General features: G+C 38.5%; 1 protein-coding gene and 1 long non-coding RNA gene across 13 annotated transcripts in view; one reads left to right on the forward strand and one right to left on the reverse strand.

Moving 5' to 3' along the window:
• Positions 1–21,422, forward strand: part of LOC129754241 (putative 1-phosphatidylinositol 3-phosphate 5-kinase) — a 303,435-nt gene that overhangs the window by 207,937 nt on the left and 74,076 nt on the right. For all 12 annotated transcript variants that reach the window (XR_008738989.1, XM_055750189.1, XM_055750183.1 and 9 more), the window contains one exon: positions 4,799–6,017. Coding sequence is in view for 11 of the 12 variants with exons in the window: in XM_055750189.1 (XP_055606164.1) it covers positions 4,799–6,017 (1,219 nt within the window). In the remaining variant the exon portion in view is untranslated. The remainder of the gene's footprint in view (positions 1–4,798; positions 6,018–21,422) is intronic.
• On the reverse strand, positions 10,969–11,682 carry LOC129754243 (uncharacterized). The gene is made up of 3 exons (XR_008738990.1): positions 11,565–11,682; positions 11,150–11,499; positions 10,969–11,084 (listed from the first exon to the last, which is right to left on the reverse strand). It is a non-coding gene; the product is annotated as an uncharacterized LOC129754243 (long non-coding RNA).

The raw sequence follows: 21,422 nt of genomic DNA on the forward strand, positions 1-21,422 counted from the left end.
GCTGGAAATTTTGCTGGAAAGTCAGCGCGACAAAAACCAGCGAAATTTTGCTGGTTTCCAGCAAAAAAAAAATTTGCTGTGTAGTTGACGTTCCGAGAATGCCGACGATTCCATATATCCGTGGGATGGGTTGCGTCCCGTTGGCTGCGTGTTGAGGAGGTGGCGGGGATTTGTTCTGCGAGGATGATGGACCTTTCAATCGAACCGATCCTCCGCTAATTATATTTTGTACCTATGACGGATCACTGCTATCATTGGTCTGGTTTTCTTTTTCCAGTTGTTTTGGATTGACCTGGTCAAAAAATTCCTTTCCTTTAATTTGCTAGCAAAATTTATTTAAATTAGGACTAACCAATTCATTGGTTGGCAAACTGTTTCGGATCTCCCGCTTATTGGGCCGACACAGCTGAAGAGGCAGGTCATCCTCGGCTAAGTAGAAGGCAGCCTTTCCGTCACTTGAAATAAAAAGAAAATTGTAATATTACCCGGGACGGCATATTTTCTGAAACATTTAAAAGACAAATAATAAATAGATAACTTACCCAGAACTTTTTCCGATATTGTGCCGTGACCTGTAGCCAAATTTGTTATGAACGGACGGCAGGCTTTGGAGGAAAACATTACAAAATTCGGACAATAATTCACACGCGTCTAAAGAAAACAAAATGTCTGACTTTGCAGTGGGTACTTTCAACTTAATTCGAGTTCATGTACCTACGAAGTGAATTCAATGTACCCAATAAAACTACGTACTTTGGGCTTAATGCCCATCAACCCAGCAGTGAGTAGTCCAGTGGGTAGTTTGATTTTGTCCGTGTAACAACAAGGAATCTTGAGAGCACTTGCAACGGTTCAGGTGTAAATATTGGTTTTAAGTTTTGTTTATTGTTTGTTTATTGTTTATTTCTTAATCCATCGGACCAAAGATCTAAATGGATGTGATGGGAAAAGCACAAGGCACAAAAACCCATCAGTGGAGATACAATAATTAACAGAATGTAAAAACTAACACTACTGATTTACAAAATAAAAGCAATACTAAGATCTAACATCAAAACAGAATACAAAACAAAAAATAACTTAGCATTGTAGCTCGAAAGCGGTTCACAAACATATCACTCGTTAAATTAAAATCGAATTCACTACATACATTGTTGAATACTGCACACATGGAGCGAATAGGCTCATTCTGACCGTAGAGTGTTCGATGAAATCCTAGCCGTAGAAATTCTCGCGTTCTCAGTTGTCTAGGCACCACGTTGAAGTCGACTCTCGCAAGAATGTTTGGCGCATCGATGTCACCGAGCAGCAATTTTCCAACAAACGCCGCCTTCAAGTATTCACGTCGGTTAGCGAGGGTATCCAGATTCTACCAAGAGCATCGCTGTGAATACGTAGGAGATTCTTCCGGGACTGGCCAGGGGCGAATTCGGAGGGCTGAGCGAGTAAATTTGGATTGTACGGATTCGATTCTACTGACCCAGGTGTCATGGCTAGGGCACCAGACGACTGCCGCAGATTCCAGGTGCGAGCGAACTAATGCACAATATAGAGTTCGTAGACACTGTGGATTTGTGAATTCCCTAGTGGTTCGCAAAATAAATCCTAAAGTCCTATTCGCTTTGGCTACGACGTAATTTAGTTGATTTTCAAATGTAATTTTGGAATCCAACAGTACACCTAGATCCTTCACAACGGAAACTCGTTCAAGAGTGAAATCTTGGAGAGTGTAATTCCAAGTCAGTTGATTTTTTTTCCGAGTAAAACTGATTACATTGCATTTCGCCACACTGACCGTTAAGCAATTCAATTTACACCACTCCAGAAATTTACTCAACATTTGCTGCAATTCCAAACAGTCGCTGTAGCTTTCAATTTTCCGATAAATTTTCAAGTCATCAGCATACACCATTCTACACCCGGATGGAAGAGCGTATGTTACATCGTTGTAATAAATAAAGAAAAGAAGAGGTCCGATGTTGCTGCCTTGTGGTACTCCTGAGTTATTCTGGAACACATAAGACTCAGCATTTCCTAGCCGAACAATGAGAGAACGATTTGTCAAGAACGATTCAAACCAAAGAATTAGTCCTTCTCCGAGTCCGAGATGTTGAAGTTTTGCTAGGAGCAAACGATGGTCAATGCGGTCAAAGGCGGCCTTTATATCAGTATACACTGTGTCAACCTGACCCCCTTTTTCCATAATGCGAATGCAGAATGAAGTGAACTCCAAAAAGTTCGTGTTCGTCGAACGTCCAGGATAAAATCCGTGTTGATCAATAGAGATGTACGACTTAGCTGCATAAAAAAGTCTCTGTGATACCAGAATTTCTAGAACCTTCGAACAGGCACAGAGAGAAGTAATTCCCCTGTAGTTCGTTATGTCGTGCTTATTATTTTTCTTATGAACTGGGAACATAAACGACTTCTTCCAAGCATTTGGAAATTTACCGGTGCGAATGGACAGGTTGAAGATAACTGAGAGTGGCTTCCACAAAGCGTCTACACAATATTTTAAAGTATTGGCCGGAATGCCATCAGGTCCCACAGTCGACGACGGTTTTAGCTTAGATATAGCTGTTTTAACTTCTCCCTCCGAGAAAATAATTCCTGTAAGATTCAGCATGTTGTTAGGAACGTACCGAAGGGCTCTTGCGATTTTAGTGGACGTGGCGTTCGAAGTACTGAATACACTGGCGAAATGTTCAGCAAAAAGATTACATGTCTGTTTCAAATTAGTCGATTTGCAATGAAAGTGTTTCCGTTTTAAATTTGCTCATACACCGATGGGGAGTGGGTGTTTTAGCCGATTCTAAAATTTCAAGTTGTGCAAAAACTGGTATATTTAAAACCAATATTTACACCTGAACCGTTGCAGGTGCTCTCAAGATTCCGTGTTGTTACACGGACGAAACCAAACTACCCACTGGACTACTCACTGCTGGGTTGATTGGCATTAAGCCCAAATTACGTAGTTTTTATTGGGTACTTTGAATTCACTTCGTAGGTTAACCTACATGAACTCGAATTAAGTTGAAAGTACCCACTGCAAAGTCAGACATTTTGTTTTCTTTAGATGCGTGTGAATTATTGTCCGAATTTTGTAATGTTTTCCTCCAAAGCCTGCCGTCCGTTCATAACAAATTTGGCTACAGGTCACGGCACAATATCGGAAAAAGTTCTGGGTAAGTTATCTATTTATTATTTGTCTTTTAAATGTTTCAGAAAATATGCCGTCCCGGATAATATTACAATTTTCTTTTTATTTCAAGTGACGGAAAGGCTGCCTTCAACTTAGCCGAGGATGCCCTGCCTCTTCAGCTGTGTCGGTCCAATAAGCGGGAGATCCGAAACAGTTTGCCAACCAATGAATTGGTTAGTCCTAATTTAAATAAATTTTGCTAGCAAATTAAAGGAAAGGAATTTTTTTGACCAGGTCAATCCAAAACAACTGGAAAAAGAAAACCAGACCAATGATAGCAGTGATCCGTCATAGGTACAAAATATAATTAGCGGAGGATCGGTTCGATTGAAAGGTCCATCATCCTCGCAGAACAAATCCCCGCCACCTCCTCAACACGCAGCCAACGGGACGCAACCCATCCCACGGATACATGGAATCGTCGGCATTCTCGGAACGTCAACTACAAAGCAAATTTTTTTTTGCTGGAAACCAGCAAAATTTTGCTGGTTTTTGTCCCGCTGACTTTCCAGCAAAATTTCCAGCCCATTACTCAGTCGACTGAGTTCTTGTCGCCCGAGCCAATCTACGGTTGTGAGTTTGAGCCCAACAGTGAACCTAAAGCACAGTTTCGCCGGATTAGTTTTCCAATGCCGATTCACTAACTGAATCGTTAAAAAAAAGTCGCGAACGACATAAAAATGTTAAAATGATTAAAATCGAAACAAAAAATATATACATACCTAATGCAAATACCATTTTGAATAAAGGGTGAACACCAAACTATTGCGACATCAAAAATGTAATGCCAATTTTCTTATAAAGCATAGAATCCTTCTCGTCTGGCCTGTCTGGCCAATATAGCGGAGCTTCGTCGTACTGCTGCAAGAACGAAAAAAGTTCGTCGTCTTTTCCACAGCAGCCATATTTTGTCAGCATCTTCTCGTAGAGCTTCCGTGCCCTAGCCGTTGAATATTGCCGCTCATCGTGGTTTGGGAAGTTTTTATGTATGTAGTCCAGCTCTCTTTTTTGTATTCTGGACGTAGCTCTGCGACATGCCGATCGTTTTAGCCAAATTACGGCTTGAGACGTTCGGATTTGCTTTGATCATCCGCTTCATCTTTCCCTCCGTCTTTTTGTTCTCCGGTCACGGTTTTCTTCCAGCTCCTTTGCCGTGGTCCGACGTCAACCGCTCCTGGAACCTCTTCAACACCCCGGAGAAGGTTGAATGGTGAATGTTAAACTTTTTCCAAACTGCCGGTGCGACAGATCAAGAAATTCCAGGTGTTTGGAAAGAATTTGTTCTCTCAATTCACCTTGGCTCACCTCCATTGGCGTTGAATCGAAAATCACGACTTCGAGTTTGTCAGCATGTAAACAATAAACATCAATGAGAAAGTGTGCAAAATTAAATTTTTACCCAATGGTAAAAAAGGTATACCCTGTTGAATGTGTCGCAATTATTTCGTGTTCGCCCTTTAGTATATTGTTAGAGGAACGAAACTTCTGATTGATGAAGGTCTAATCTTGTAAATATTTTGCCCCCAAAACACTACCATTTGCGGCATAGAAAAATTGATTACCTTCCATATTTATTTTTATAACTTTTCTTTTCAGTGCATCGAGTTCATAAACGCATAACAGACATCGGTGACGTGCCTAAAAGCGGGAAAAACTATGTTTACAAAGAAGCCCTTGATATTTTCAATCATCAGCAACTATCTGTGCTTTTTTACAGCTTTTATTATAATCCTAATCTTCCATCATCATATTGCGCTCAACCATCACTTCTTAACATGCAGTTCTATGGACAAAACGATATAATGCTGGGAGATTTTTTAGAGAGGTATTGCTTCCGAAGCTCTCATTTATGTAAGTCATGCAACTTACCAATGATGGATCATATAAGACGGTACGCTCATTTACAAGGATATGTACAGGTTGATCTTAAAGAAGATAAGAATAAACTAGATACCTCTGCAATTGTGCTAACATCTAAATGTAAATTGTGTCAAAAACAAATAAGTTCTCAATTATCAAGGGACACATGGCGTTTGTCCTTTGCCAAGTATTTAGAGCTGAGATTTTGCGGACATACATATACCTGTAGAAACTTTGAAAACGGGAAAGCATGCAAACATTCGCTGCACAAAGATTACATCCACTATTTCACATACAAAGGAGTTTTGGCTATTTTCACATACTATTCTGTTAACGTTTGGGATATCTGCTTTCCTGAAATGACCTACAAATCATTCGATTTAAAGAGTATTTCCGTCGAATTGAAAATCTTAACTTCAAAAGGATACGATGGTTTCGCTAAGATTGTTGACAAAATTTGTGATCTTGCAATAGAGCCAGACATCTACGAAAAATTCCTGAGAAAGGTTAATTTTGATAAAACGAACTTCCAAAGAGATATTGACACCGTCGAAAGTTTAGTGAGAAATAATAGTTCCATTGAAAATGTAGAAGACGCATTACTCTTACTCAAGAAAACAATGTTAGAAAATCTTGATGATTGTGCCTTTCAGTTGAATTCTCTTTCATCAAGAACGGAAATTGATGATAAAGATAAAAAAGAATCTGATCGTAAAGGTTCTAGAGTACTTATGGACACCACATGGAATGAATGTGCAGCTGTGGCAGATTTATCAGACCGTGCGAGAGTAAAAAGCAATTGTTTGTTTCCAATAATGATTCATGAACAGGATTTATCTTCGTATATTGCATATGCTTTAACATCTAGCAACTATCAAATTGCTCTAGATCAACTAAATGCAGATAAAACAACAGACCTGTGCTCAAATCCTGTGAAGCAACCTATTGAATGCAGGTAAGTATTCATAGAAATTTAACACAATAATACTGCGAAGAAATTTGTCCAGAGAACTTTACTCTAGTGGAGAAGGAAGATACTTGATCCCTGGGGATACCTGATTCATTCGCTATATCTATAACTATATTTTTTAAATTTTGCTTGAAAATATTACAAAATGTGACTTGAAGATCTCTTTTCATCACTTAAAAATGTTTCCACATGAAAAAATTATTAAAAAAATGTTCATTCCAATATGTCAATCGTTGAAATATAATACTAATGAACTTTATAAGGTCATATTTTCCAAGCAATCGTCAACTCCCAATTATTTTTTTTAAGAAAATGTGTTTTAAAATGTATGTTATGGGTTCAATCGATCAATTTAAGCACTTCTGTGAAGTTTTCCGCTAGAGGCATACAAATCTGTCGTATTTAGATAAAACCACTTTATTTTCAACGGATGGTGGTATTGAAACGAAATCAGGTAAGGGTGATATAAAATCATTTAGATCTTAGATTGATTCAACTGACAATTAACCCTCATCCGCATTTGATTTCATTACCCTAATCAACACTAGGAGTGTCAATTTGACACTCTAAGATAAAAGCGTCATAAATCTTTTTATATCTAACCGATTACAATGATACTTACATCACTAGAAACCTTGTAATGTCAGTAAAATATGTTTATAACATTGTATATACCTAAAGTTTCTAGTTTTCTCGTTATTCAGCATGAAAGAAAAAAAAATCCGAAAAAACATGCCTCAGGAAAAGTGTTGTAGTTCATATATCACACGTCCAAAAAATATTTGCTTCATGCATATGAAAGCTGAAGTTAATGTCTACATCACGAAGCCAAGAAATATTTTTTTTTATTTTTTTAATGAAATGGTCACAAAAAGTTCAAAAAAGTGGTCTGAAAAACCTACCTTTCATTCGATTGCTAGTAAAAACTGATTGAGCGATGGTAGAGTTTTGGAAAAAATATGACTACAAACTTTATTAATATTCTAACATTTTGCTGTCTTTAGATTTTTGAGGCAACAAAAATTAAAATTACTGGAATTTTTCAAAGTTCACTACTTTGCGCAATTTTTTTACAAATTGAAATGTCATCTGTTTTTGTGGTCCACCGTCAAGTTGCACCCGGAATTTCCGTGCTTTTGCTTTGCTGCCCCTATTCGCATATGAGTCTCATGTGCATTTTCATCGTTTTTGAGTTATCGATGGAAAACGCTTCTTTGTATGTATGTATGTATGGTTCCCCCATCGGTAGCAAGGTCCTGCCTATGTCTGTGTGGCTTGGCCTTTCGAATTGCTTCTAGGGCTTCCACGGCCGATGGTTCGTCGAGGGAAGGCATCCAACATTCAGAGACCTACAATGGTTGGCAATCCACTCCGCTTGCAATAGTCTCTTCAGATTAACCCCAGATGCATTCCCTCTGAAATATTTAGTGCATTTAGTTATTTATACAATCAAACATATCTTACCTGTTGGCAACTTAAGGGATTCGAACCCAAAAGTTTTCTTGCCGATACCGGGAATCGAACCCAGTACGCCTGGGTTACCAGACTCGCGCCAGCCTATCCACTAGACCACATCGGCGCTTTCGATGGAAAACGCTTCTTTGTGCTCCAATTTACCAATAAAACAAGTTTTTGTTCGAAGTTTGTTCCCAAAATTTCGAAAAAAAAATATGACCCCTGATGTGTCCCATGTGAAAAATATTCGCATATGAGTCCCATGACCAAAATTCAGCGCCAGAGCTTACAATTAAAGGAAAGGATAGATGGAAAATGAAGTAAATCAATTATTTAATGCTTAAAACATTAATTTACATAAAAATTGATCGTTAAGTAGCAAAATGATTCCGAAGAAATCAGGTTCATAGTCACAAAAAAAACATTAATAAGTAACAGGTTAATTCTACCAAAATCATTTTTTCGACAAAAATCAACCGATGAACAACGCTCTATAAGGGTATGTACGGACGATAGTATTGGCGAAAAATTGGCCTCAGCCATAACCTCAAATTTTGATTTGCTGGTGGCCTACCCAGTGATGCTAGGTGCGTTACTAAAATCAACATTTGATCGTTTAAAACTAATTATAATATTTCTGAATTTATTAAATTGTTTAACTATCACCTACTAAACGTTTCAATTCATTACGGGGTGTCCCTAAATGGATGAAGATAAGTCATTTTTTGTTAATGAATTTTCAAAGTGAATTCAAAACATGTGAAATATATTTTCATGTACTGCTTGGTTGATTAAAAAAGAATTGTTTCTAAATTCTAAACGAATGCAAAATCATTCACTGTTACAAACATGTAAATTAATCAATGCCCCGTCTATGTTGACTTTGAAACATATCCACATAATTCGCTACGATACAGTAAGTTGTCATTTCTTTCAGATAAATGATGCGTTTAATTTTACATTCAAATAGAAATCTACGGGAAAGATGCAAATTCTTAGTACTCATGAAAAGGTTTTTCAGTAACAATGCAATTAAAAATATAATCATTTTCCAAATATCAATGCACTTGGCAGCCATGAACACCCCAAAAAAGCAAAACACGAACGCTTTTCCACAGGGCGAATTTGTCGATATTAGTACCGGAAAATCGCGTTTATCGTGCGCCCTTCTCAAAAATCGATTGTGTTCTCCCATGGTTTGAGGTTAGGGCTGAGGCCTCCTGCTAAGGTGGTGTTCGTGTAGAACTGTCAATATATCCTAATAGATCAGTCTTCGGTCAGGATGGATCCTTCGTGGGATATTTCGACGATCTAATGTGTGATCGGTAGGTGGTACTTGAAGTGTTGTTTCGGTAACAAAATAACAAACTTTTTTCATTACTTTTTTATATGCACAACAATATCAAGACAATACCACTGTTTTCGTTTATTACCCAGGAAGATTTTCCCGGAAGAAATCTCCTTTTTTGTCTTGAATCCAGCAGACTTTCGGTCGGTGTTATTCACGTAGCCTAACGAGCCTATAGTAAACAAAGAGACGAAATGTCACGATTGGAATTTTTGGATTTTCTGTCAGTGTCATTCCAATCGAGCAAAACCAAGCAGTCTTAAAGGCAGACCTACATCAGGGTTGCAAGCACATTATTTCAAAAGAGATCAGATTGCGCTTCTTTGTTTACTATAGTTTCTTTAACGTAGCCGTAACATGCTTTGAATTAAATGATGATGATGTCTTATAAATTCGCAGCAATTTCACACGAACGAAAACAAAGTTTTGGAAAAACACATCCCACTTGACGAAAAAACCTTGATTGAAATCAGTTTGGAATCAAGATCTTTCGAAAATTTTCTTCCGTCATCAAAAATAATGGTAAACAAATGGAAAAAAATATGTTAGAAAAGTACTTGCCACTTACCGATAACTTTAGCACCAGAGACTCATTTGCGAATAATCTCTGATCGAGGGTTAAGAATATTCGCATATGAGTCACATGAGTGTTTTATTGAAATTTCTCCGTAATTATTAGTTAGTATTAGCGCAAAAGTAAACAAAAGTATTCTTTGAAGTGTTTTCTATCCGAACTATTGATAGGTTTTGCCAACAAATGATGCATACGATTGTTTTCATGAAAACAAGTTTCAAACTTTACAAGCGTTTTTCTCGGTTTGCAGTTTTTACACATGGGACTCATATGCGAATAGGGGCAGTTTGTTTGGACAAATCAATACTATATTCATTGGAAAGCAAATTTAATCTACATTCTAGTGAGGTCTAACAATTCACGCTGTGAGATTTCACAAAAATATGAAAATTGTAAACGTAAAATCATTTCTGAATTTCTAGAACCACAAGCAGCACGTCCAGCAAAACGTGTTTGTTTGCTCTCCGAGTAGGTACGGTGGGTGGTGATTTGGACAGAGAGCCAAGCCGAGAGAAGAAATAAAGATGCGTGTCGTACGTTTCTTGGTTGGAATTTCTTCCCTTAGCTTGGCTCTCGTCCCAAATCATCACCCACCGTACCTACTCGGAGAAACAAACACGTTTTGCTGGCCGCGCTGCTTGTCGTTCTGGAAATTCAGGAATGATTTTACGTTTATAATTTTCATATTTTTTTGAAATCTCACAGCGTGAATTGTTGCACATCACTAGAATGTAACTGTACATTAAATTTGCTTTCCAATAAATATAGTATTGATTGGTCCAAACAAAGCAAAAGCACTGAAAATCCGGGTGCAACTTGACGGTGGACCACAAAAACAGATGAAATTTAACTTTGTAAAAAAATTGCCCAAAGTAGTGAACTTTGAAAAATTCCAGTAATTTTAATTTTTGTTGCATCAAAAATCTAAAGACAGCAAAATGTTGGAATTTTGATAAAGTTTGTAGTCATATTTTTTCCAAAACTCTACCTTTGCTCAAACAGTATTTACACGCAGCGAAAAGGTTTTTTATTTCAAAGGAAAGTGCCGCAAAAACAAAGGAGTTTTTCCTTTGATTTTGGGATAAATAAAAATTCCTTTGATTCAAATGCATTGTCTTTTGTTTTGAAGAAATGTGTTCCTTTGGATCAAAACATGTTCTTTGTTTTAAATAATGTAATGCTTTTGATTCAAAAGACATTTCTCTTAAATTTATGAAATTTTACTTAATTCCAACAGTTCTCGGGTTTCAATTTTAAAGCATTTGTTCTTTGAATCTATTTTGTGTTCCTGAACGTTCTAGTACTACAAAACAAATGTTCATCCTATTGGAAATAAGAAGAAATCGATTATGTTTTTATACATTTTATTACTGTCAATAGATACATGTTCTACCTTCCACATCGTCGATTTTGCGTATAGAATAGGAATTTTTGGACCGATTCATCTGTAAATAAAGAGGAGAACGAAATGGACACGTAAATGCTAAAATGCATTTCTTTCATAACAGGAAAAAACGGCTTGTAATTTATAATATTGAATATCATATGATAGAACTTACTGTTCGATGGGTGATGCAATGTTGAATTTTCACGATTCTGCCATTGCGATGGCTCTCAGCCACTGTTATCGATCCTGCTCCTTCTCTATCATCTTGCGGTTCTTCTTAATGAGGACCTGAATTTCAAAAAAAAAATCAATTACACCTACAAATTTAATATTCACATGGTATTGAAACTTACTATATTTTCTCTCGTAGTCCCGCTCAACAAGGCAGAATGATGAACTTCATTCCTCTTAGGATCCTAATCTTCAGCTTTTTCTGGCTGCCTTTCCCTTGACCAAGCTTGACCAGTCGCGAAAGTTGTCTCGAATTCAGGTCAAATAGTTTCCACCTTTTTCTTCTTTTCCGTGACCTTCTGTGCTCGGCAATCTTTCCCAGATTTTCATCATCGCTGATGGGCATTTCCTCATCCAGATCGCCGTAACTGATGCTCGGGCAACCGAATGGCAAAATATGCTGCTTCAAGGACACCCGCGGCTAGCAATTCGCGTACCATCGGCCAAATACGGATGTTTAAAAATAGTAGGGCTAAAATAAATTAAAAAGTTTGTTAACAGTTCACCTCAGACAAAATAATTAATAAAAAGACTCACCAGTTGCTCTCTTTCGTCTTTATTATAGCGATCGGTTTCCGCTGCCGATACCAATGTTCCGGTCGTACCTTTTTGTGGCGAATCTAGATTTTCCCGATGTCTGCTGTCGGGTGTCCACTTTCTTTCAAGCATTTTCGCTTTTTTATTTACTGACAGAAAAAATAAACATCACAAGACTACACGAAATCGAAATAAAACTTGATTTCAAAAGAATATGTAATACAAATCAAAGGAATTTTTCTTTGATTCATGGACTAAATAATTATTTTGACGTAGAATTACGTCTTACGGCAACACTATAGGGGTGCAAATTGAAACTAGCAAACGAATCTCGCGTCACGAAAATGTCCTCTTTCAAAGACATCCCATCTGAAGGATTATGACGTCATCACCAAAAAGAAAAAAAAAGAGTTAAAGAAAGAAAACACGGATGCCCCGCCTCTTGTTGGGGTTTAATTGTGTCCACGAAAGGTATAAAAACCACGGGTTGCCTGCGGCTCGGTTTCAGTTTTGATTTGCTCGTCAAGCTGAACAGTTCTCCTGCGATTCGATCTGCGTTTGGATCCCACCAGTGGTAATCCAACGCAGATATCGTTTTGCAGTTAGTTCGTTGGCAGTCAGTGGGGCAGGAGGATCATGTCGTAGCAGAGGCGATGATGACGATAAGCAGTGGTGGCGGCTAGCAGCAGAGGGGGCAAGAGGTGGAGGTGACATGCGGTGGAGGCCTCTTGTAATTTGACAATGATTCATAATGTCTTTACATGTCATGTCATTACATGTCGACATATCATGACATGTGGACGTGTTGACACGTTGACATCACATTTTAACATTGCGTTCTTGCAACCTGAGAAATGGTTTCCCCTGCACTGAGCACGAGGCAAAGGTGTGAAAGAATTGGAATTCGACTGATTGGAACGGTCCTTTTCAGGGCCATAATAAAAAAAAGAGTAATATTTGGTGGTTTTCTCTATCATTTAACTATCTACCTCACAAGCAAACATAATAAATTGTCAAAATCAATCATTAAGGTATCAAACAATTTCAAAACCAAGGACTGCTAACGATTACTTGCTTGGGCTTTCCAAACAAAACCTTCCCTGCCTTCATCTGATACAGGACTGATAGCTCGATTTTCGAAAAATTCAGTTTTGTCATTTTTTTCTCATCGAATAAGCCCCGCCTCCATTGACCGCAACAATACGAAAAGCCCGGGTGTAAAATGGCATAAATATAACTACCGTAACATTTTCCCTTCATTTACATTCAAGCTTCATTTGTGTAAGGTCGTTGCTTGAGAAGCAACCAGCTTGGAAGGAAACAAGTGAAACCATTCAACAACAGCCTACTCCGTTAATGTGTTGCATTTCGTTCAAATTTTCTCGCTTAGCGCAAAGCTACATGGAAACGTTTCGGACGAACTTGGTACGGATTCTCTCACATTCTGGGGCAAATCATGATAAGAAAAAGAAAAGCAAAGAAAATAGTTGCAATCATTGCTTTCTATTTTATTGTTTAATAGATTTTATTATTTAATAATGAGCAGTTTTTAAAGATAGAATAAAACATGATTGTATAATTCACCACTGTTTTCGATGTGTTTCATTTTAATGATTTTTTTTATCGGCAAAATTTGACAGAAATAAACGATTTTAACTTTTCTTGTCGTAATTCTACGCCAACTTCACGGTCGTGTGTTGCACAACCTCTTCAACTTTTTTGATTTTAAGTACAGTACATTCATTCAAAAAAAATTTACATTGATTTATAATAATTTTCTTTTCTTTCGAAAAAAAAAGTTTTTAAAACTAAGAAATAAAATTTCGATTCAAAAATCACTGGATTTTGATTTAAAGGTACAGTTTTTTTGTTTCAATGGTACAGGTTTTCTCTGCGTGTACTAGCAATCGAATGAAAAGTAGGTTTTTCAGACCACTTTTTTGAACTTTTTGTGACCATTTCATTAAAAAAATAAAAAAAAATATTTCTTGGCTTCATGATGTAGACATTAACTTCAGCTTTCATATGCAGGAAGCAAATATTTTTTGGACGTGTGATATATGAACTACAGCACTTTTCCTGAGGCATGTTTTTTCAGATTTTTTTTCTTTCATACTGAATAACGAGAAAACTAGAAGCTTTAGCTATATATAATGTTGTAAACATATTTTACTGACATTACAAGGTTTCTATTGATAAAAGTTTTATATGAAGTATGTATGTATGTATGTATGTAGATAATCCACCATGGGTGCACGGATTCACCGCAGTTTCGCCAACGTATGCGATAAATTGCATTCTTTAGATTATAAGTTCGGCCAATCTTCAATGCAAATTAGCACATACCCGACACCATGGCTTCGTGTGAACTGTCATGTAATGAATGTATTTCGTGTATGTTTATGTCTTATTTGTAGAACGAGCAAACAGTTTCGCAACCGTATAAAATTCATAACATTCTCAGTGTTATGAATCTACGACAGGTATTCCGCATGCGTGTAGATACCTGCCCAGCTGGCAACTGGTTGAACGTTCTTATATAATATAATCAATGAATGAAATATTTATACAACGGAATAACCTTACCTTTATACCCAACTTACCTCAAGACACCCTAAGCTTACCTTTATCTGTAACCGACCTTATTCAGTATTATAATCATATTTCTCAAACACATTTTTAGTTGAAGAAAAATTAAACCAGTTAATTGGCTTAGACTCTTCCAGGAAGCTTTTGAATTGCCGAATTCACTTCTGTTTGTCATTTGACGCCTTAACGCATCTGCTAAATTATTCCCTGTCATTTTTACTAATAGATTCGACCTCCTTCGTACGCTTCTGATTTCGCACAATGATTCTCTCTTCATTACTCTCCTTTCAATGGCTATTCTTACAACGCTCCCAAATATAAGTTCCATGTCCAATTCTTCTGCATGAATGAAGATTTCTCCGTTAGGCTGATGTCATGCTGAAGCAACTAGCAACGCGACCTACAACGCAACGTTCACACGACTAACCAGCTCTCATTTGATCTCAATGGAAATCGCGCAGCCCTGTCATACTGGTCGCTTTGTATAGCGCGACCAATCTGATGTCAATGTGTTTTGTAGCGCGACTAGTAGGAAATCCAATAGGAATATTATTTTTTCTCGATTTGAAGCAGTGATTCCGGGTTTTAAGCACAATAGTACGAAGATCTGTCCGAACTTGTGATAATAAACTAAAAAATATCTTAATCGGCGAGAAAATTTTCATGAATTCTTAGTTCCGGCAAAAAAAACAAGGAATTTTGTCGGTTCAAATTTTGGCATTCTTGCAATCCGGGTCGTGATTTGATGAGTTTTTGATGGCTCCCGAAAGAAAGGAGACGATTCAAAGCATTATCAGATGTAGAGAAGTGATGATTTGTAGGGAATTTCAAAGTCACAGGTCGCGCCAGCATGACATACCAATGCGTTGCTACGCAATCTTATTGGAACGTTGCGTTGCGTTGCGTTGCTAGTTGCTTCAGCATGACATCAGCCTTAGGCTGATGTCATGCTGAAGCAACTAGCAACGCGACCTACAACGCAACGTTCACACGACTAACCAGCTCCATTTGATCTCCATGGAAATCGCGCAGACCTGTCATACTGGTTGCTTTGAGTAGCGCGACCAATCTGATGCCAATGTGTTTAGTAGCGCGACTAGTAGGAAATCCAATAGGAACATAGTTTTTTCTCGATTTGAAGCAGTGATTCCGGGTTTTAAGCACAATAGTACGAAGATCTGTCCGAACTTGTGATAATAAACTAAAAACTATCTTAATCGGCGAGAAAATTTTCATGAATTCTTAGTTCCGGCAAAAAAACAAGGAATTTTGTCGGTTCAAATTTCGGCATTCTTGCAATCCGGGTCGTGATTTGATGAGTTTTTGATGGCTCCGGAAAGAAAGGAGACGATTTAAAGCATTATCAGATGTAGAGAAGTGATGATTTGTAGGGAATTTCAAAGTGACAGGTCGCGCCAGCATGACATACCAATGCAATGCAACGCAATCTTATTGGAACGTTGCGTTGCGTTGCGTTGCTAGTTGTTTCAGCATGACATCAGCCTTATGCTCTTTCTCCCTATTCGCCTGCGGTATTATCGTGTGTATTTCTTCATTGCCGTACGCTACTGTAATCATGTAACTGTACCTCTCCGCTACCACCTGCATCATTTCTATTTCTAAACCACTACTGCCAAATTCAATCGCCTCTCTCACATGATTTTTTTTTATTCCCCATATCTCTTGAAACACCCCCTCTTTCTTTTCTATATACTGCTGCAGTTCTCTCCTAAATTCCACCACATCTATTTTGTCCCTTTCGTCGGTATTCCCTGTCGATAAATCAAGCGTGAGTTTTCAAAAGGACGTATGTAACATCAGACAAAATCTGAGAAAAAGGAGGGACAAAATTATGTTAATATAAATAAATGCTATTTAAAGCTGTTTGATCTAGAATCAAGTTTTATCATGGCAGCTGTAGGAAAAACAATAATGTTTTAATTATAGGTTTGAGCATACTGGATTTTTTGCTGTTTCCTAGTGAATTTGTTAAAAAAAAAATTTTACACCGTATTGTTGAGTTTTTTTTCACATACGCCATAATGATTCGTCGTTGTGACAGCTTAATATTTACATACACCCTTTATGATTCGTCGCTTGGACAAATTGTTTTCATTATGCGTCAAATCAGATACGTCGGTTTTTTACATCATTGCAGATGCGTCAGTTTTAAAATAATAATTATTTTAAAACTGACGCATCTGCAATGATGTGAAAAAACCGACGTATCTGATTTGACGCATACGACGGTTTGCTGCGATCCTATCTGCTGTGTGTGCGATATTATTTGTTTTGACAGATGCGTCGTTTTACCAAAAAGAGGTGTAAAGAAGAATTTCGAAAACACTGAGAAAAGATGACATAGGTCGTTTGTATATTTTTTTAGCTAACGGCATATTATTTTTTTTTTGTACAAACAGTTAATTCATACAGAAGAAAATAAAATTTACTATACCGTGCAAACAGTAACTCAATTTGTTTACTTTTGCGACATACGTCCTTTTGAAAACTCACGCTTGAAATCCATCTGATGCACGAAGTATTGGTCAATTATTAGCTTCTGGTTCCTAAACATGCGTATTTTCCTGTACGACCTCATTTCCGATGCTATGGTGTACATGATGATGGCTCGATACGTGAATGTTTTGAATGACTTACCGTTATTCCGCTTCTAAATGTCCCGCACCGTGGCTGCTAAGCTTTGGCGCATGTATGCATATATGCGTGTCTAGCTTACCGGTTTCCCTTTTCTGCTTTCTCCTGAATAGCTTACCGTCCTTTGAGACTATATATGTCTCCCTCTCTCGCTCCTACACTCTTCACTTTTATATTTCGGCCACGACTATTTGCCCGTTGCAGACGCCGCTTCTTCCTTTTCACCCCTCGACTACGATTTTTCTTCGGCTAGCAATGGCCTACTGAGATTTTCTTGGACGGCTTCGCTTGGCTTGCCTCCACGCCGCAAATTTTCGGCTGATATTTATAAATTTAATTTCTCACTCTTTTCTTTATTATTCTATAAATTCCTTCACTTTCACTCCCCAATGCCGATACTTTTTTTTAAATATATTTCACTTCTTAATTCTACTCACTCCATCACCTTCCGATTCCCAGCCTCCTGGACCCAACCCAACAATTCACCGTTCCCCACAAAGCTCCCCTGTACAAACTGCTCCCTTCCGGCTACACGGATCCTAATTTCCACTTTTCCAAAAACACCACCCCTTTTATTGAAAAATTAGCCCACTTCTTCACCAAACTTTTCCAACATTTCTCGGTTCTCGTTTTTTTTTCTTTCACCTCTACCGACAATTTCAAGCGCACGCACTAACACGACCGTTCTTCTTCACTCGCCAAATCCGAATCGATAAAAGTTTTATATGAAGTTCATAATAATTCAAACGACTTAAATAGATTTTACTTTTGGAGTGTCAAAATGACACTCTAAGTCGGAAAAGGGAGTTTTTTTGTCCAGGCTTCCAGGGTTCGTCCATAAAAAAAGTAAAGATGCAATATTAAAGAACTTTTGAATTCATTTAGGGTCCCCGAAGAAATTTTCGTTTTTTGAAGCTTCTGAAAAAAGTTACAAGCATTCAAACTTGCAATAGTGTCAAAATGACACTCTAATGCGGATGAGGGTTAAATGGAATGAAAAAGATAATTTTTAAAATATGAAAAAAATCCACATGTTCAAACTAACATTCAGCTAAATTGGAATGAATCCATTCGAATGTTCTTTTTTTAAAGCAAGTGTTCAATTATACCTTTACCTTCATAGCAATGATATTGACTTTAAATTTAACTATTTTGTCTAATGTTAATCAATCAATTGCGTATTTTTAATAACATCAGTATAAAGCAGAGGTGCAAAGAGATCTCGTCATGTAACATGCAGTGCCGATTCTAACAGGCCGACGTCAACTCCGAAAAAATCATCTTGCAAAGTTTCAAACTGATTCTTTTTCCCTTATGTGGGGCCGTTCACATACCACGTGAACAACTTAAGAGGGGGGGAGGAGGTATGAAAATGTCCACGCTTGTCCACGGAGAGGGGGGTAGGGGTTTTGGTCATGTCCACGTGGACATACTTACATTCAAAATATTTTCTAAAGATCTAAATCAAAACCTTAAAATTGCTAAGCTTTCCAGTTTAAGTTTATAGACAAGTGATAAATATAATAATTTAGAATATAATATAATATATAATATAATATAATAATTTAGAAGTTTGAAATGTTTAAAATTAATTTCTATCAGGAAATGCTTATTCGTTTTTTTTTTTTCAAAATCAGCCATTTGAATTCTTCGATTAGGACCAAGATGGAGAAGCTTTGATTTTGTGGGGGAAAAGGAAAAACTAGCAGTGGGTGCCCAGTTGCCTAAAGAGTTTAACGCGTTTTGCAACTGTTTACGGGCGTACCGGATAAAAGGTGAGGTAGATAGGAAAAGTATGTCATCTGCGTATATTAAGGTTTGGATGTTGTTGGGGAGAATTTCAAATATAGAATTGATAGCAATGAGAAAGAGTGTAGGGGCTATTACTGAACCTTGAGTGTGAGTGATCGGATGCCATTGATGAGAACCTGTATGGAGCGATTGGACAGGAAACTCCTAATATAATTGAGCATGCGGCCGCTAATACCCCAATCAATCAGAGTTTTGATGATAAGAGCTCTGTCGACTTTATCAAACGCCTTTGTAAGGTCCAAAGATAGTACTTCCACATGGCAGCCGTCGTTCAAGGAGTTTTCAAGGATGGATTCTAGCTGGCAGAAAAAGTCGTCCGTGGATCGACCAGGACGAAAGGCATATTGTCGGCTGTCTAGACGTTGCTGCTTATCGAGGACGGCCTGTAGCCTTCGGTTGACCATCCGCTCCATTATTTTACCAGAGCAGTCGAGTAGCGTGATGGGACGATAGTTGTCCAACAGATGATGGTTTTGTTTGGGTTTGGGAATGGGTATGACAAGTCCAGTTGACCACGATTCAGGTATTTTACCTTCGTTCCAAATTTGGTTCAGTATTTCAAGGAAAGATAGTTTAGCCGAAAGGGAAAGGTTTTTGTAGAAAGGATACCCGATGTCATCAGGGCCGGCGGAAAGGCCTTTGACTTTCCGGAGGATGAACTCCAACTCTTTCAATTTAAAGTTAGAGTTGTAATCTAGACTGTTGATGACGTGTGGTTCGTTATTGGCGTTTGGGGGAGTAGGTAGAGAGGGGGGAGCGATTGTTGTGGAGTAATGTTGACAGAAGGCATCGGCAAGGATAGAAGGATTGTTTGTATAGTGTTGGTTGAGAAGAAGGTTGTACTGATTTTTGCGAGGCTGGCCACTAAGGACTTTAATTTTGTCCCAAAGGACTGTAGATGGGGTGTCGGGGCTAATCTCTTCTGTAAACTTTTGCCAGGAATAATGTTTAGCTGTGCGTACTATAGCTCAGGCGGACGATCTGGCAGCTTTGTAGGACTCAAGAACACTACTTTTTCTGGGGTCATTGTCAGAGATCCTTTTTAAAGCACGTAGCCATTTTCTTCGGCGTTTGATCGCTTCCCGAACTTCGGGGCACCACCAAGGGACAGAGGTTTTACCAGTGAAAATTCACTGAATCTTGTTTGAGGGGGAATGTAAGTAACAACTGAGATTTCGATAGGGGAATGGAGTCGAACGACAACGGTATTCAAAGTTGAGTTAACCGGAATTATGTCGTGTGGGATTCCATTTTTTATGGCGATTCCGGCACCTTGGCGACTATTACGAGTTGGATCAGAGGCAGTGTATAACTTATAGTTCTTTATAGTATTGGGTGAGACGGGGGAGTTTGTTAAGATATCTTGTAGGGCAATGACTATGGGTGAGAAAAGAGCAGTAAGGTGTTGTATTTCAGGGAGGTGAGATTTTAGGCCACAGATATTCCACTGTATGGCTAGATTGCAAGTGCTTTTCATGGCAGGGGTGTTGCTTGTGGGATTAATTCTATTGGGGGTTTGGTGAGGGGAAAGATGTAATAAATGACAGGGGGAAGAGGTTGATATTTGGGAATTATTAGTTTGGAGGGGTCGCAAGGGTGTAGGATGGTTGATGGGAGAGTCAGGATTTGTATTGATTATGGTGAAGAGCATTATGAAGAGTTGGCTTTTGGCTTACCGTTGTTCCGAGAGCAACGATCCTCTTTACCTTCGGTAGATGGTGGGTTGGGAGGTTCTTTTGTTGGTCTGTATTGTTCACTGCACTTTTTCTTCTTAACTAGATCACTTTTGGCACTAAGGGATTCTTCGGAGGATCCACTAACTCGTTGTCGTTTGGATAAAACACTGGATTGATCGGATGTGTCCATGCTGTCGTCGGATTCTTCCAGGGTCGACTCGTTTTCGGATTCGTTTTGAGATCGAAGTTTTCGAATTTCGGCGATGAGTGCAGCAACTTGTTGCTCCAGATGTTGGATTCGTAGGTCTTTATCAGCTATCGAACTGCTGATCCGAGCTGTTTCGAGGCGTTTTTGGATGTTGTTGGTTGGTTGAGCGGCTAAGTTCCGGGATTTGTATTCTTTGACTGCGTCAGCTTGGCTTATGTTCAGATCGACTCGAAGGCGCACAATTTCCTGTTCTTCTTGGAATTTGGAGCAAGTCCGGTTGGAAGCGTGGTGGGATCCATCACAGTTAATGCAATGCAGAGGATTGTTGCATTTCTCGTGGTAAGGTTTTTCGCCACAAGAAAGGCAGGTTGGCTCCTGTTCCTGTTTGCAGCGTAGTTTGGTGTGGCCGTATTTACCGCAGCACAGACACATGAGAGGGCGGGGATAATAGGATCTTGTAGCTACTCGAATGTAGCCGAACATGATGTGTGCGGGCCGTGTTGTTCCCTTGATGGTGAGAAGAAAGGAATTTGTTGGGACTTCTTTGCCTTCCACTTTTCGCATGAATCGATAAACGTTTGTGACATTTTGATCAGCGAGTTCCTCGGCCAGGTCCTTGTCGCTTATTCCAGCAACATCGCTGCAGGTGACAACGCACTTGGTGTAATTCAGAGTCTGGTGCATTTCGGCTGCAACTGGGGTTCCGTCGATCAGTTTGGATAGCTGGAGAAGTTTACCAACCTGATTCGGGTTGCGAACTTTCAGGAGGTAATTTTTACCGCCGTCGACGGGATGAGCTCCGTGGATTTTTCCAACAAGCTGGTCAACTGATTTTGAGATGACAAACGGGTTGCTTGGGAGCTTCGATGTTTCGGGTTTAGGTTTCAGAATGATGAATTGAATGTCCCCATGGACATC

Source organism: Uranotaenia lowii, chromosome 3 (genome assembly GCF_029784155.1).
Source record: "Uranotaenia lowii strain MFRU-FL chromosome 3, ASM2978415v1, whole genome shotgun sequence".
Taxonomy (NCBI): domain Eukaryota; kingdom Metazoa; phylum Arthropoda; class Insecta; order Diptera; family Culicidae; genus Uranotaenia; species Uranotaenia lowii.